This window comes from Enhydra lutris, unplaced genomic scaffold (assembly GCF_002288905.1).
Source record: "Enhydra lutris kenyoni isolate GAN:26980312 unplaced genomic scaffold, ASM228890v2 scaffoldscaffold16, whole genome shotgun sequence".
NCBI classification, from domain to species: domain Eukaryota; kingdom Metazoa; phylum Chordata; class Mammalia; order Carnivora; family Mustelidae; genus Enhydra; species Enhydra lutris.
The window spans coordinates 22,552,595-22,570,197 of record NW_019154100.1 but is presented as its reverse complement, the minus strand read 5'-3'; the positions used below and the strand labels follow the sequence as shown (position 1 = coordinate 22,570,197).

Below are 17,603 nucleotides of genomic sequence, written 5' to 3'. Positions count from 1 at the left end.
TATTGTTATCGGGCTTAACAAAATGGCACAGCATGGGAGACTTGCAGAGCCAGGGAGCAGCTGGTTGTAATTCACACTGTTTTTCAGAAAACTCTAATCGTTCCAGAACAGACCTCTTTGATGACTGGTCTTCCCTGCATTCTCAATTTGTCACTTTCTCTTATGATAAGGTCAGTAGTGACAGCACTTCCTGACATTAACAGCTGTGGCTTTTAAAAGGGTCATTGTAGAACTACTAATTGCAGTAATTTCATTAGCATAAATTATTTATTCTGCCATTCATTTATCTCCAGTTTTCTTTTTTTGGGGGGGGGCATTGTGCAGGGAGGATATGGCTGCTGGTGCTGCTGCAGAGAAGGGAAGGCAAGGCTGCATTTTTTGTTTCTAGAGATGCAGGCGGAGACCGTCCCTCCTGCTACATTGGGTCCCCTAAGGAAAACCAGGGGGTCTGATTCTGTCATCATTCAGCAGCCAATCATGGTGAGAGCAAAAATATAAATAAGCAAAGTGCCAGTATCACACGGTTATAAATCCAAGATTTTTCCACTGAGATGCCCCGGAAAACAATGTTGCAGCCGATGTGTCAATGGATACACGCATGATGTGGCTTGTTGAGGTTGATGAATGAGGTTTCATTTTGACTCTCTCGCTGGGCTCCCTGTAAACGCAGAGACAAGTCTGCTATTTCGGGTGATGGTTCTCAAGCAGTGGCAGTTGTCGCCTCAGCAAGCCCCCCCTCCCCCGCTCAGCCACCTGACTCCTAAAGCAAGTGCCCAGTGTGGCCCTGGTGTTGAAAATGACGGACCGCAAAATTCAAACGAAAACCAATACCGGAGGCCGATACCAAATCAAATCAAACACCCTGGGTTCTGCGGGATCTCACACCTGCCTTCGGGTGGCTGGTCTCAAGACTACATTCGTCCGTACTTTTAAATTCGGACTTTCAGGAGCTCTGTATTCCAGGAAAGGGAGAAGGAGGGACCAGAGAGGATGGAGATGAAAGGAAAACTCTTTAAGTTTAACTTGGGATCGTGTTGTAACATAGGATGTCCCACACCCCTTCCTTGAAAGTTGTTCTCAGAAATTATTTCTATGTTTGTTTTCTACAGCTCTATCGAAGCCTAAGTGATATACAAAAACCCACACACATTTAATATCTGTTATTTTATAGTAATTCCAAACTGCTGGGTTTAAGAATCCATTATTTGTACTTTTTAGCTCCTTTGGGGGTGCTCAATAATGGAGACTAATTAGATACTGTGGTTGTAAAATTGGTTTATTAAAGAAAATGTAATGATACGTGAAATGAGCAGTGCTGCATTTGAGCACTTCTCCTAAGTTCCTCATAATGCTGATTCCTTCCGAGAAAAAAAATATTCTGGAGGCTGCTGGGGATCCTGGGTTTGAATCCTGGGACGTGGGGTACCTTCCCAGTTCTGTGTAGCTGGGCAAAGGACAGCACTCCCTGCACTGTGTCCCGCCCTCAGAATCCAAGATTAGATTTTTGGTGCTCCTTTGAGTCTTGTCTCTTTTCTTCTTTTCCTTGTATTCTTTTTTCCAGAACAGTCCAACTACTCTTCACCAGTCCCGAACAGGATTTAAGACTGTGGGTTCTGGCATCCAAGGGCTGAGGGGGCCCTTACCTGATCGGTGATCCCGTGCCATGATATCAGTCCCCCATCCCCTCACCTGGGAAGCCCAGGATCCCTCCTTAGAAGAGTGGTAAGTAGAGTCGATGAGCCCCTCTGCACTGGTGCTGGTCCCAGGAAGATGACTTCCGCTAGACAGGAAGTGTTAAATGCCAAGAGTGTTAAATGCAGCAACCAGCAGTTTCCTGAACCACACAACGGCGTCTCCATTTTGTTTTGTTTGTTTGTTTTTTACTTTGCCTGGCCAGTGCATTTTGTTAGGTTGCTTATGTGTTTAAATTTTTGTCTCTAATTGGAGAGGCTACTCTCCAAGGCGAAAGGCAATATCAAATCCAGCCTAAGCCAGCCATCTTCAAGAAGAGTTTCCAGTCACTGAAAAGGTAGCCTCCCTGGTCTCTGACACAACATCCAGAGAAAGGAGCAACTGAGGAAGGCGAGGGCGAAGAGGTGAAAGGCAACCCAGCTACGCCTCCCAGAGCCAGTGGGATAAGGCAGATGTTGTAGCTGGTTCTGGCGAGGCCAGAAAAGCCACAAAGCTGTGATTCGGAGGGAGTGATGCCTCCGTTCGACTGACTTCGACTTTGGGCTTAACCCCAAGTCCAGGTTTACAGGCAGCTATAGTAACTGGAACCTTCTTTCAAGGTGAAGGGGATTCCTAGAGCTTACTTAACCGCAAAAACTCTGGAAAGTGGCATTCTACTGCTTTTTGCAATTCTGCTCTTCATCTGATTAATCTACACAGGGAAAGAAATGCATGATGAACGGTGTATTAGTGTGCATGCACAGGAAAGGCGGGCTGAAGAACAGGGGAGGATGTTAACAGCCACGGGGGTCTTTCCTCATCTGTCGGAATAGAGGCTTAAGCCGATTAGAGGTGTAGGCAGTTTCAGGATAAATTTGATTGGATTTGCTTCTGTCCTGACTTTTAAAATGACTACAGTACTTCTCAGGAGGAGGAGATTGCCCCCAAATTTGCAGAATTTCTACTGCACAAGGCTTTCTACTTTTAAAATTCATATTGAGCAATCCTCATTTGTATTTCAAAGACAAAACAGTGCTCAAAGTCAGTAGGAAAAACACTGCCAACATACCTATCCCTAGCAAAGGGTCGCTTACTACTGTTCGCACTGTTCCCACCAGTGAATCACCGAAGGGATCAGTCTTCACGTACAGCCATAAAGTAACCTTCCCCTTTGAGGGGGCATTTTTCCTGATCGGATCGGCAAATGCTAGTAAAATACGCATTCATCTGTTACCAGATCTTGCCACAAGCTCTGGATTGAAGAAGCGGAGGCATCGGGAAGTTAATGAATTTCACTGAAAAAAGCTGATGATATTCAACTTACGGAATTATTTAGTTGTGCTGTATCCAGAGGAGAGAGAACTTTAGCTTGTCAGGCAGCCGATATGCTCAGAAAGAACGGGTCCTCCGCCTTGCTCGGCTCCCAGTGCAAACCTCACTCCGCAGTCAGAGTCTCACCTTTCACGTCCCTTCGGTGATTTCTGCTTTCCTCAGCCCCAGCTCTCCCGGGTGTCTGTTACTCACCTTGAGCTAAGAACCAACACCACCACCTATCTTCGAACGCCCGTCTCTCCCACCTTTTCCGGGGATACCCGGGGCGCCTTTCCTTCTCTCCCTCCTCACCTCACATGCCCCCATCTGCAATCCCAAACCTGAGGCGTGAGGAGTGTATGCTGACACCAAGGTGATACTTAAGGGTCGAACGAGTGTGGTCACCTGCCAGCTGTCATTTAGTTGAACACCAGGTAGCAGGAAAGTAGTGCAAAGCTTTCCTCACACACAGGCAGCGCGCACTGCTGGGGGCCAGTTGCGTCCTGCTGGAAGAGCATATGTCCACACATACAACACTGCTTGCCTTTCACTAATCCTTTCCTCGGGGGCTAAAGGGGATCACCTTGGAAAACTACCTCACCTTCAGCAAATAAGGTCAAGAACTGAGAAGGGCCTAAATGATGCAGCTACCATTCAGTCTTGATGTTGAAAATTCTAACTAAGGAAACGATCGAATTAGTGCCCATTCAAAAAATCTAAAAGCTTTTTCTGACCTCTGCAGACGAGGCACCACACATTTTTAGAAGAAGACAGACACATTGCACTCTGAATGATAATTCCTGCTCCTGAGCAACCCACCGGGAAGGTGGGAAAGTTAAATAAGCACACGGCACTGAGACGAAATCATCTGGCTAAGCTGTTCCCAGGCACCATTCAGCTCAACAGACAAGGGGCTTAAGCACTTTTAAAATTCCTCTTTGACAATCGGCATCCTATAGGAGGCGTCATGACACCGTGAGATAGAGCCTAGCACCTGCCAGGACGGCTCTGGACCTAAAAGGATGCAAGTCCTGCCTCATCCAGCAGATGTCAATGGTCACTGGCAGATCAAAGCTCCCTCGGCTTCACCTGCTGTTCGTCAAGTGGCACCTGACTTGGCAGGACAAAGTCTGCACCAGGGAAGCAAAGGCAAGAAACTTAAAGAAGCACCATGCCAAACACACTAAGTGAAACCATGCTACTTCCTACCTTTAGGTTCCTCCCCTTTGAGAAATTAATATTAAGCTGCGAAGCACACTGGTCTTCAGCAAACCCCTCGTGGGATCAAATGAACTGTTTAAAACATAATTATGAAGGGAACATACTGATTCTGTAATAAATTGGTATTTTGCACCCTTCTCACAATGAGGAGGAGAAGAAAACAAGGTCCTATATAATTCCAGTAGCGCAGTGACCCTGGCGAGAGCTTGAGAAATGTGTGGTTTAATAACTGTCACTATTAATTGTCATATTTAATGTGTTTTCAGATTTTGAAGTACAAAGTATTTCTGGCAGACTTTATCTGATGCCAGTGGTAAGCCTCCATTTAAGTGGGGCTCCTTTGGCTCTTCAGGAAAACGCAGTGAAGGGGGAAAGCAGGGGCTCACACAGAAATTAACCACTTCTGGGAGTGTCTATGATTCCACTTACCTACTCATGAAGACAAATTGATATCCCTTTCCCCCAATTTAAGAAGCATTATGCAGTGCCTCCTAACTAGCGGGAAAACGTGAAAATCACTTTAAAAAAAAATCCAATAATACATTCCTATTTTTCACTCTTTAGCCAGAAAGCTAGTTGCCATTGTTTTAAAGGTCCGGGGAAGTGCATCCAATGTTGAGTATTAAGACGGGCAAGAGAAAAACCTTCTGGATGTGGAAAAAACATCCAGAAACAGAAACAATCTTTTTTTTTTTTTTAATTTTTAAAAAAGATTGTACTTATCTGACAGAAAGAGAGAGCAAGCACAGCAAGGGGAGTGACAGGCTGAGGGAGAGGGAGAAGCAGGCTCCCCACTGAGCAGGGAGATGAGCTGTGGGGCTCAATCCTAGGACCCTGGGATCCCGACCCAGGCTGAAGGCAGATGCTCAGCTGCCTGAGCCACCCAGGCACCCCTTTTTTTCATTTCTTTACAGAAATGTTTTAGGTGTGTGAAAAAAGGAGACAGGAAGTAGAAGTATTTGAACGTCATGAAGGCTTTATGATATATACAGGTTTTAGGTGCCGCATATCAGTTCGGCATCTAAGTAGATTAATGGACATTTCAGAAAAGACAATAAACCTCATTACAATACAGCTATCCATAAAAATAAGAAATAAGCAATAACACTAGTTACCCACAAATAATTAGATAAGTGTGCAAACATGCCCAGATTTTTTTTTTTTTAAGATTTTATTTGTTTATTTGACAGAGAGATTGCAAGTATATCCCAGGACCCTGGGATCATGACCTGAGCCTAAAGCAGAGGCTTTAACTCACTGAGCCACCCAGGCACCCCCATGCCCAGATTTCTAACTATCCGGCCATCAACAGATACAATATTCAACAAAATGTGAAAGGATTCTTTGAGAAGTGACAGTTATGCTCTTGGGATGAAGGGAGGTCAAAGGGGGTTGTCTCTGCTAACAAGACACTTTCAACGGGAAGCAGTCCTCACTCCTTACATAGCCCCGATTCTATTCTTGGCTCTGAGAATCACTTTCCATGTCTGACCCATGCTAGCTGTATCACTCAGTGCACTCAGAAGACAAACTGCCCTGGGCAATGTCCACAACCACCACCTTTCCAAGCTATCTAGTCATGAAGGCGCGAGATACCAATAAATTTTCATTTCCAGGAAGCCTCAGTGATACCTTTATGTTTGCATTCCTTTCCCCTCTGAGTTGGGAAGTGCACTGGAAGTGCTTTTTTAAACCTCAGGCAACCATTTTAAAATGTAATTGGATGTGCAAATTTCATTACAGTCAAATGACAAACCTAATTTATAGAACATAAACCCATAAAACAAAGAAGCAGATGCATTATTTGACTTAGTGACTGCTGAATTCATGGGGCTAATTTTTCACCATACCATACCATAATGAGAAAAAATATCACAATTCATTGCCTTGCTTTGTTAAGATCAAGCCCAGCATGACTATGGGTCGCTGCTTTTTTGTTTGTAGATTTGAAGCATTCGTATTCGGCAAACCCTATTATGATTCAAGGAAGTAATGATCCTGGCTTTCAGGTGATTCAGTCTATGGGACCATTGGTGTGCTGCGTGTGCTGCCTGTGGGCACAGACATCTCAACCTGGTACAAAATGGTCAACCACCACATTCCATAGAATGGAAACCAAAATGATCTTATTTCTAATAAAAGGGATAGGAGATGTATTGTGGAAGTTACTTCTTTCTTGAGGTCCAAGTAAGTGAGTATGCGTGTGTGTGCGCGCGTGACCGCGCGCGCGTGGGAGACAGAGAGACAGAGAGATTCAGAGGCTGACTCGGCATACCTCAATTCCCTTGGTTTCCTCAATGAACCTCCTGCTGACTGAGACCAGAGCCTCCTGCGGCCACGCATGAAACCAGTCAATAGCCGTGCAGTTAACTATGGCTGGGAACTTCCGAGCTCTCCCTCTCAGCGTGTGACCGACGGGAGAGAAACACAGAATGATCTGTGGAGACACAGGGGCAGGGCAGAAAGGGGAGGGTGAGGAGTGAGCCAAGAATTACATCGCAGTCGTAGACAATGAAAGCAAGGAGCGTAGCTAAGCGTGACATGGAGCTATCCTAAAGCCCTAGAGAGGGGGAATCGACGATGACCTCCTTGCTAACCAAAGGATAAATCTGCCACAGGTGGCTGCCCCTCTCGAACACTCAGAAACACAGCCGAGTACTTTCCTTCCAGCTGGTCCCTTTCCTTTTAAAAAACATTTTGGATCATCATTAAGAGTGAGAAACGTATTCTTTTCTATTACCCAAGGAACAGAATAGCTATAGACAACAAATATCCAAACCAATATCCAAACCAAATCACCATGATACAGTAATACCAATACTTTCACTGTCTCCTTCCATTCTGTAATTTATCAGGTCCAGTAAAACTTTGTCGTTTACTTAAAAACAATTTGTATCATCCTGAAGTTTACTTTGTTTTTATTTAAAATAAATCCACTTGCATTCTTAGCCTTTTCAAGGGAATAAGAGATGCAGTTTATACATGCTTCCAGCGAGAAAATTTTAAGTTTCTGGTTTAAAAGTGAAGTTCAGTGCATTTGATGATTTAAGAGTTAATTTACATCTGATTATGTTTCCATACTCTCTGTCGTGATGCAAGGGTTCTATTTGGCAGGAGTGCATGAGCTGGGCTGTGGCGGGGTCCACAAGCTGAGTGTGGGGCGATGAAGGGCTGTGGGGGTCTGAGGGTCCTGTCTGGGCATCTCTGAGGGTCACACGGCTCTCAGATGAGACGCCCTATGTGAAGTGGCAGCACAAGGAGGTGCTCGGGAAGCACTCCTTTCCTCCTCTCCCTTCTCTCCTAGGTTCCCATGGACTCGACAACACTGGGGGTAATAGTGACACCAGCTGGGCTAAGGTGTGAAAGTGCCAACCGTCCTGCTTTCCTCTTCTTTAGAAATGGCACAGACTTGAGAGAAAACAAAGCTTGGAAGTCTCTCAACCCTTTGAGATGGGGCAACCAATGAAATGATTTTTCAAAAGTCATGGTATTTTTTTCTTAGAACATTTAAAAAATTCACATCCTAAAAATCTCCAGCATATAGGAAGCCATATAATATCTTATTTAATATGTGTTTTTACTATGTTTATTTTATATACTATGGCTCTTGAAAAACTTGACAGCTAAATCCTAATATTTAAAATGTTTAACAATACATAAGCTGACCGATCATGTATTTATTATATGCCAGTCTAGTTACAAACTGCATAATTGCTCTAAGAGTGCATGTACTGGGTTAATGAACTTCAGTTACAACGTAGACTTTTCACTTCCATCACAGTTCTTAGGTTTGTCCCACCAGCTTTCCTTTCTCCCTGTACTTGAATATGTCTTTCTGTCCTAGAAGTTTGGTTTCCACACCTAATTTCTCTCTCATTCCTGGCAATTTTAGAAGCTTCATTTATAGATAATTACAGCCAAGGCAAAGGGGGAAAAAAAAGCATCCGTTGAGGCCTTAAATATTTCTATCTCTTCTAAACTTACTGCATTTCTCTTCTTGTTACTGGCACACTAGCAGGTCTGTGGAAATTGTTAGAAAACAAAGTATCTGAACCATGTGTGTTTAAGCCTCAAGGAAAAATACTTTGAGTTAATATAGTGACATAACTTCATTACCGAAAGATAATACAGATTCCTCATTGAAAGAATTATTTTTCTTCCCTACAATTTTACAGCTGAAGACATCTTTCCCTGTGTTATTTATTATGGCTTAAATAAGGATCCTCGTAATGTCAGCTACATTTTACGCAGAGGGCGTTTAGCAGGACATCAATGATTCTCAAAGGATTACGAGGCGCCGGTTAGAAAAGCAAATTCTTGGACCCAATCTAGACCTAAGGAATCAGAAATTCTGGATGGGGCTTGGCAGTCTGTTTTCAACAAGACCTCCAGGTGACTCAGACACCCGCCATTACAACCTTCTAGTTGAAAATTTTCTATGGGAGTATTTAAATGAAACACTTACCATTTTCAGTGCTTCTGTAGTGGGTGAAATACCATAGAATTTTAGTCTCTTTCTATACAGAGAGTGAAAATGAAAAACTGAGAGGATTTTAAATAAATTAGATAATCATGGATAACCTAAATTCTATCCTTTAAAACAGGCCTTGAGAACTAATTTACAGGAAATGCTCAGTTATTAGTACTTCCTAAGAAGGGAAAGGCCAAAACCACACCAAACTTGAGTTGTGCAAGTACTGACCCAATGCATTACTCAGTAATTTCTAGTTTTGCTAGAAATCTAGCACAGAATTTCTCCTGCCGTCCAGCTTCCTTGATAGTAGTCCTATGTGAGATTTTTCTGAGAGCCCATCCTAATGTCTGGAAATTGGTGGTTATTCTGTTCTTTTCTAAAATGGTCTCCATGTTTATTGTGATCATGGGATGGAATGCCAACCCTGCAACCTGTTCACAGATGATGTAAGAACAGGCACATTTCTTAATTATACTGAACTACCCACATCTCCAAAAAAGATCACAGTTACATCCCTGCATCACCAGGAAAACATACTGATATATATGAAAGCCCTCCTCACACCTGCTGAAGCATGAATAGAGCTCCATCAACTCCATGCTGTGTTACTTAAAAAAAAAAAAAAAAGTTTCCACAATTACAGGTAAATAAACTTGAGTCGTTACCTCAAGGAATGTTACAATGGGGAAAAATCATCCTGGATAATTTTGCTATTGTATTTCTCTTAATTTCAGGAGATTAAAATAGCAGAGGATTTTTAAGAAATAAAAACAGAGATTTTAAAAAAGGGTGTTTGGTTATCTCTTATTCACTTTTTCAGGTTTACTGTGGTATAATTGACAAAATTCTAAGGTAGTTCAAGTGTACAACGTGATGATTTTATATACCTAGACAGTGTAAAAGAACTCTCCCATCACGTCAATTTACACATCCATCAACCCATATGTTTATTCTCTGTTATCACTGTTGTTGAGGACATTTAAGTTCTACTTTCCTAATACATTTCAATTACACAATACAGTGCTTTCAACTGTAGTCATCACATTATGCGGTAGATCCCTAGATCTTACTCATCTTGTAACTGAAAATTTATGCCCTTTTACCAACTGGTGCTTATTTCCCTACTCCCCGGGCAATATCCCACATGGAGGGGATGCCATATAGTTTTTCACTTTCCCTGCCTGGCTTATTTCGCTTTGTGTAATGCCTCGAGATTTACCCATGCTGTTCCAAATGACAAGATATCCTTCTTTTTTTTTTTTTTTTTTAAGATTTTATTTATTTATTTGACAGAGATCACAAGTGGGGGGGGTGGGGAGCAGGCTCCCCGCTGAGTAGAGAGCTTGATGTGGGGCTTGATCCCAGGACCCTGAGATCATGACCTGAGCCGAAGACAGAGGCTTAACCCACCGAGCCACCCAAGCGCCCCAAGATATCTTTCTTTTTTAAGGTTGAAAATACTCCTTTCTATTTGTGTCTAGGTGTGTGCGTGCACGTGTGCGTATCTCTCATCTTCTTATTCCCCTTGTCCACTGACCGACACTTAGGCTGTTTTGGTGCCTTGGCTACTGTGAATAATGGTGTTGTGAATACAGGAGGGCAGGTACCTCTATGAGATAATGGTTTTGTTTCCTTTAGTTCGATCACCTGAAGTGGGATTACCGGATCACAGGGTACTGCGATCGTCAGTTTCTTACGGACCCCCCTACTGTTCTCCAGAGTGGCTGCACCAGCTGACATTCCTGCCAACACTGTACCAGGGCTCCCTTTTCTCTACATCCTCACCAGCATTTGTTACTTCTCATTTTTGGTGATAGCCATTCTAAAAGGTGTGAGGTGAAAACTACCAAAAGCATCTTTCACAGAGCTAGAACAAACAATCCTAAAGTTGGTACGGAACCACAGAAGACCCTGAATAGCCAAAGCAATCTTTAAAAGGAAAAGCACAAAGCTGGAGGCATCACAGTTCTGGACTTCAAGTTATATTACAAAGCTGTGATGATCAAAACTGTATGTAACTGGTATAAAAATAGACTGAGATCAGGAGAACAGAAGATCCAGAAATGATTCCACAATGATATGGTCAATTATTCTTTGACAAAACAGGGAAGAAGATGCAATAGGAAAAAAGCAGGCTCTTCAACAAATGGTGCTGGGAAAACTGGCCAGCAGCGTGCAAACAAGTGAAACTGGACCACTTTCTCACCCCATACAAAAAGTAAGCTCAAAACGGATTAAAAACCTAAATGTGAGACCTGAAACCATAAAAATTCTATAAGCAAACACAGGTAGCAACTTCTTTCTAGATATGACTCCTGAGGCAAGGGGAAGAGAAGCAAAAATAAACTACTGGGACTTCATCAAAATAAAAAGCTTCTGTACAGAGAAGGAAACAACCAACAAAACTTTTAAAAAAAAAAAAGGTAAGCTATGAAATGGGAGAACATATCTTCAAATGATTTATCCAATAAAGGGTTAGTATCCAAAATATATCAAGAACTGATCAACTCAGCACCCAAAAAACCCAAATAATCCAATTAAAAAACGGGCAGAAAGCACGAATGGACATTTTCCCAACGATACCCAAATGGCCAACAGACACATGAAAAGATGCTCAATGTCATTCATCGTCAGGGAAATACATATCAAAACTAAAATGAGATAGCACCTGAAGCCTGTCAGAATGGCTACAATCAACTACACAACAAACAACAGGTGTTGGGTGCGCCTGGGTGGCTCAGTTGGTTAAGCCACTGCCTTCGGCTCAGGTCGTGATCTCGGGGTCCTGGGATCGAGCCCCGCATCAGGCTCTTAGCTCAGCAGGGAGCCTGCTTCCTCCTCTCTCTCTGCCTACTTGTGATCTGTCAAAAAAAAAAAAAAAAAAGAAACAACAGGTGTTCACGAGGATGTGGAGAGGGCAATCTTTCACACTGCTGGTGGGAATGAAAACGGGTACAGACACTCTGGAAAACAGTGTGGAGATTCCTTAGAAAGTTAAAAATAGAACTACCCTATGACCTAATAATCACACTACTGGTATTTACCCAAAGGATACAAAAAAAAAGATTTGAAGGGATACATACACCCTCATGTTTACAGCAGCATTATCTACAACATCCAAATAGAAATAGCCCAAGTGTCCATTAGCTACTGAATGGGTAAAGAAAATGTGATATACATGCGTGCACGTGCACACACACATACACACACACACACACACACCCTGGAATATTACTCAGCCATAAAAAAGAATGAAATCTTGCCATTTGCAATGACACGGATGGAGCTAGAGCATATAACGCTAAGTGAAATAAGTCCAACAGAGAAAGACAAATATATGATTTCACTCAAAGGTGGAATTTAAGAAACAAAACAAATGAGTGAAGGAGAAAAAAAATAGAGCAAAGCAAGAAACAGACTCTTAACTAGAGAAGTGATGGTTACCCAAGGGGAGGTAGGGTTAAAGTGGGGGGATGGGTTAAATAGGTGATGGGGGTTAAGGAGGGCACTTATTATGGTGAGCACCAGGTGTTGATGTATGGAAGCACTGAATCATTATACTGTACACTGGAAACTATTACTACACTGTATGTTAACTAGAATTTAAATAAAAAAACTTTAAAAAACAAACAGAAAACAACAAAAGGTTTGAGGTGTTATCTCATTGTGGTTTTGATTTGCATCTCTTGATTATGACTGATGTTGACTACCTTTTCACACATGTGTTGGCCATCTGTGTACCTTCTTTGAAATAAGGAGTATTCAGGTTCTTTGCCCATTTTTCAATTGGGCTATTTGGTTTCTTGCTATTGAGTTTTATGAGGTCCTTGTATACTTTGGATATTAACCTCCTACTGAATGTGTAGTTGGCAAATATCTTCTTCCATTTATTAGGTTGCCTTTTCATTTTGCTGATGGTTTCCTCTGCTGAAGAGAAGCTTTTTAATTCGGGGGAACGGAATGGCTCAGTTGGATAAGCCTCTGCCTTCAGCTCAGGTAATGATCCCAAGGTCCTGTGATTGAGGTCAACATGGGACTCCACACTCAGTGTGGAGTGTGCTTCCCCTGCTCCCTCTGCTTCTCCCCCTGCTCAAGCTTTCTCTCTCTCTCTCAGATAAATAAATTCTCTCTTTTTTTTTTTAAAGAAACTTTTTAGTTTGATACAGTTCTACTTGCTTATTTTTGTTGCCTTTGCTTTTGGTGTCAAATCTAAAAAATCACCACCAAGACCTCCTGCGAAGGAGACTGCCCCCTATGTTTTCTTCTAGGAGTTATAGATTGTCTTACATTCAGGTCTTCTTTCCATTTGGGTTGATTTTTGTTATGTTTAAGATAGGGGCCCAGCATGTCGCTGCCCAATTTCCCAACACCATTTACTCAAAAGACTATTCTTTTCTCACTGTATAATTTTGGCTTCTTTGTCAAATATTAATTAGCCAGGGAAGTATGGGCTTATTTCTGGGCTCTCCATTCTGCCCCACTGATACATGTGTCTGTTTTTATGCCCATACCATACTGTTTTGATTATCATGGCTTTATAATGTATTGAAATCAGGCAGTATGATGCCTCCAGCTTTGCTCTTTCTCAAGACTGCTTTAGCTAGTTGAGATCTTTTTTGGTTCCACACAAATTTTAGGATTTTCATTTCTATTTCTGCAAATAATACACTGGAATCATGGTAAAGACGCAATGAGTCTGTAGATCATTTTGGATAATATGGATACTTTAACAATATTAATTGTTCCAATCCACAAGCATAGAATATTTTTCAGTTTCTGTCTTCAATTTCTTGCTATATCATCTTAGTTTTTAGTGCAGAGATCTTTCATCCCCTTAAATTTGTCCCTGCTTTTTAAATTCCACTGTAAATAACATTGCCTTAAATTTCTCTGATAGTTCATTATTAGTGTACCAAAAAGCAAATTTTTTTGTGTTGATTTAGTATCCTGAACATTGCTGGTTTCATTTATTAGTTCTAACAATTTTTTTGGTCAAGTCTTTAGAGTTTTCTATAAATCATGTCATCTACAAGTAGAGACATATAGTTTTCTTTTCTGATTTGGATGCCTTTCATTTCTTTTTCTTACCTAACCATTCTGATTGAGACTTCTAGTACTGTGATGAATAAAAGTGGTGAGAGTAGGTAGGTAACCTTGCCTTGTTCCAGATCTTAGAGGAAAAACTGTCAGTTTTCCACTGTTCACTACGGTGTTGGCCTTTATTACATTGAGGTATGTTCTGAGTTTGAGTTTGTTGTCTGAGGTGTATTCTCGGTTTGTTGAGTTTTCATCATAAATGAATGTTCTGTTTTCTCAAATGCTTTTTCTATGTCTATTGAGATGATAAGATTTTTATCCTTCGTTTTATTAATATGGTGCATCATGTGGATTGGTTTGTCGATGTTGAGCCATCCTTGAATCCCTGGAATAAATCCCACTTCATAATGGGGTAGGGTTGCTTTAATATACTATTAAATTCAGTTTGCCCCTAGTTTGTTGAGGATTTTCTTATCTTTCTATCAAGGATATTGGCCTTGGTAATTTCTTTTCTGGTGACATCCTTGTCTGCTTTGGTAGGAGGGTAATGTTGGACTTGTAAAATGTTTCTACCTCTTCAATTGTTTGGAAGAATTTGAGGAGGATTAATATTCATTCTAATTTAAGTATTTGATAGACTTCACCAGTGAGAGACATCTGGTCCCGTATAACTTACTTTTGAAATAACTTCACTCTTGTATGATAGGCATGTAAATTCTCATTTTATATTTTAGGAGGCCACTGGTTAGAATCTGAAGTACCAAGAGAAACCGCAGAGGCCAGGGAGGCTTAACCAGCATTTCCCATTTCTAATGGAAACCCACACATGCAGAGTCAGCTATCTGAGCTCTTAGCTAACCTCTTTCATCAACATAAATGATTGATTTAGTTGGCCTCATGAACACTGGATCTGATTTTTTTGTTGATGAAAGGAAGAGCGCTCCAGATATCTGAGGAAAATGGAAATATTATACTTCCACCTCCACCACTGTATGAACCAAAGAGGAAAAGTCTAGGTTTCGAAGTATCCTAACAATTACACCCTTGGCTTTTTAGACTTGGATTTTGACCAGTCCTGTGGAAAACAGCTTACAGAAAAATTGTTTTTATGTGATTCCAGTGAGAAAATCAGCTGGATCCTACCATGAGAATATTGCCACCACTGCCCCAAAGGATCCTTCCAGTAAGAGCTATTCAGTTTCCTACAAGAACAGAGCTAAGACTATAGTAAGCTCACAGAGCTGGTTTTGAACCTTTAAGAACCATTTTAAGTTAGGTGCTACACACTAACTCTGTGTGTCTGAGTTCGGTCTGAGACTTCCTCTCTTTGAGACACTCCTGAGTTGGGATACTGGGGCACAAGAGCGCCCCGACTCCAGAACAGGTGCTATCTACCTGTAAGTACTGAAGACCATGGAAACATACACCTCCTCCCAAATAGTCCCCGACAACTGCAGATAACTAAATTGGCTTAAGTTAGCTCCTAGCAGTGGACTCAGAGAAAAGTCTGCTAAGAAAATAACGTTAAAGATGCCTCAGACAGCTGTGCTCTCTTCTAAAAGCAAATTCTCACAAGTAAGAAGCAAACCCTGAAATCACCATCTATGTACTTCTACGGCTCTAATATTTGGATGTCAGCATCTTGCTTTCGGAATCCACACGATAGAATTTTCTACCCCTTTTCCCCCCTAACACAGGTATTAGGACTCATTTGCAATAACCCATTTTTCATTGTGCTTTGTAATACATTTCAATTTCTTTTGGGTAAGATTCCATTGTAAGTACATATTTATCTGTATATCACTAACAGGACTCAGTCCATTTCCTCTTGTAATGGAAATTTGAATTGCTACTGTCACTCTGTATTTTTTTCCAGTTGATATATTCTCGGATAGAAGTAACCCTCCCACATGTTTACTTCAGAAGCTTCTGTCCATAACTTAGGTTTGCATTTATCCTCTAAAGTCCAAGTATTTTTCAAGAGTGATAAGATCTGAGTCTTCCAGAGAGAACCTTCTTAGGAAGTTTAGCAGAAAAACTCTTCCCTTGTTCGACTGTTTTAGTATCATTTTATCAGCCTTATAATTTCCCTTATCAACCACCATCCAATAACCTTTTAATTTCAGTTATTTTCATGGACTCCAACAGCACCTTCAACATACACACATTCAATACATTTTTATATTTTATTTTCTTTTTAGGTAACACACAAAGACGTAATTCACACAACCTTTTACTTATGTCTATTGATCAGTACCAATTCTTCTAAGAGATAGTATTTTACATTGGGGAGTTTTTGTTTGTTTTTTAGAAGGGAGGAAGAGGCAGAGGCAGAAGCAGGGAGAGAATCTTAAGCAGGCTCCATGCCCAGTTGTGGACTCAATCTCATGACTCTGAGACTGTGACCTGAGCCGAAATCAAGAACTGGATGCTCAATCGACTGAGCCACCCAGACACCCCTACGTCGGGGAGTTTTATTTCTTTTTTTTTTTTTTAAAACAAAACTCTTCAATTCATAAAGAAACTGTATGTGGAATCCTAAAAGAGAGCCAGAAGCAAGTCTATTCCTGGGGAGCAGAGACAGTAGGAGTTCTGTTCCCCACTAGGTACTCCCTACTACAGGTTCCTGTCTACAGGGGGACGTATTCCCTGGTCTCAGCTACGCTGCTTGATGCCAGTGACTCAAGTGCCCCCATACTACTTTCCAGGCCGGTCTGCAGCTCTGTACACTTGTATAACAGTGTTCTGTTTTTATTTTCTCAAACAGCTATTTGATGCCTAACGATCTACCCAATAGGCCCAGAGCTGAACCACGGGATGCAAAGTTTTTGGCCTGTAATCTGCACTGCTCTGCTAGCGGTCAGCATTTCTGCTGGCATGAGGGGGTAAGGCCACACACATGTGCATGTGCAAGCACGAGCCCCATACCGTGCTGGAAAACCCCACACCCAACTGGAAGCAGAATGTGAAAAACACGGACCATGCTCCTTGGAATGCAAAGTTTATTCAATTGAAGTGGATAAATCCTTTAGTCTTGGATTAAGCCCTTCACTTTTGGTGTTAAAAATTTCTTTTATAATATAAAATAAGGGAGATGATATCTATGAGAACAAACATCTTAGAGATTCTTCCCAATCCTTTTTCCACCTCAGTGAAACCTTTCTCATCCCGTCTTTTGTTATCCCATATACCCCTTCCTTCTCATACAGAGAGGTGTGAATGTATACTCAGTTTGTGTGATTTGGAGGTTCAGGCTGGTCTTTCCAACAATGCAGTGGGCAGGGGCCGGCTCCTGCTTACTATCCTATGCCCAGGGACCAGCACACCACAGGTAATCAGCAAATACTTGCTGAGGCCCGGCGGACAGATCAAGGAGTTAACAGACGGCAATGTGAAATATTCTTCAGAGCAAGACGAAATTTTGACATGTGCATCCTAATTTGTTCTGAACCAGCCCTTGGACCTCTTCTCTTCTCACAGGTCACAACTTCCTCATCTAAGCCATGGGTGGTGGTCAAAGATGGCTTTAAACTCCATCTCTGGTCCCACCCTCTTCTCCAGACTCCAATGGCTATGTTCAACTAAATCCTGTTTGTCTCTATTTGAATGCATAATGGGCATCTTAAGTTAACTTTAGGCAGAACTTTTTATTTATCCTCATCCACCAAACAAGTATAAGGTACACATCCCCTCAGGTTCCCTATCTCAATAAATGATATGTCCTTTATCCTGTTTATTCAGGCCAAAGTCCCTGAAATCATCCCTGACTCTTTTCTTTGACCCTACTTCCAAAAAACAAAAATGTTTTCCTGTTTCATGAAATTTCAAGAACAGTGAATCTCAGATACAAAATACAAGGTCACGCCTTTCATTTCTCTGATGTTCTTTC

The 17,603-nt window shown here is 41.6% G+C and overlaps 1 protein-coding gene across 1 annotated transcript in view; it reads right to left on the bottom strand.

The window, feature by feature from the left end:
• Window positions 1-17,603, bottom strand: part of LOC111147239 (dynein axonemal heavy chain 11) — a 320,049-nt gene that overhangs the window by 106,857 nt on the left and 195,589 nt on the right. The window contains exon 55 of the mRNA XM_022503160.1: window positions 6,479-6,640. Coding sequence (XP_022358868.1) covers window positions 6,479-6,640 — 162 coding nt within the window. The remainder of the gene's footprint in view (window positions 1-6,478; window positions 6,641-17,603) is intronic.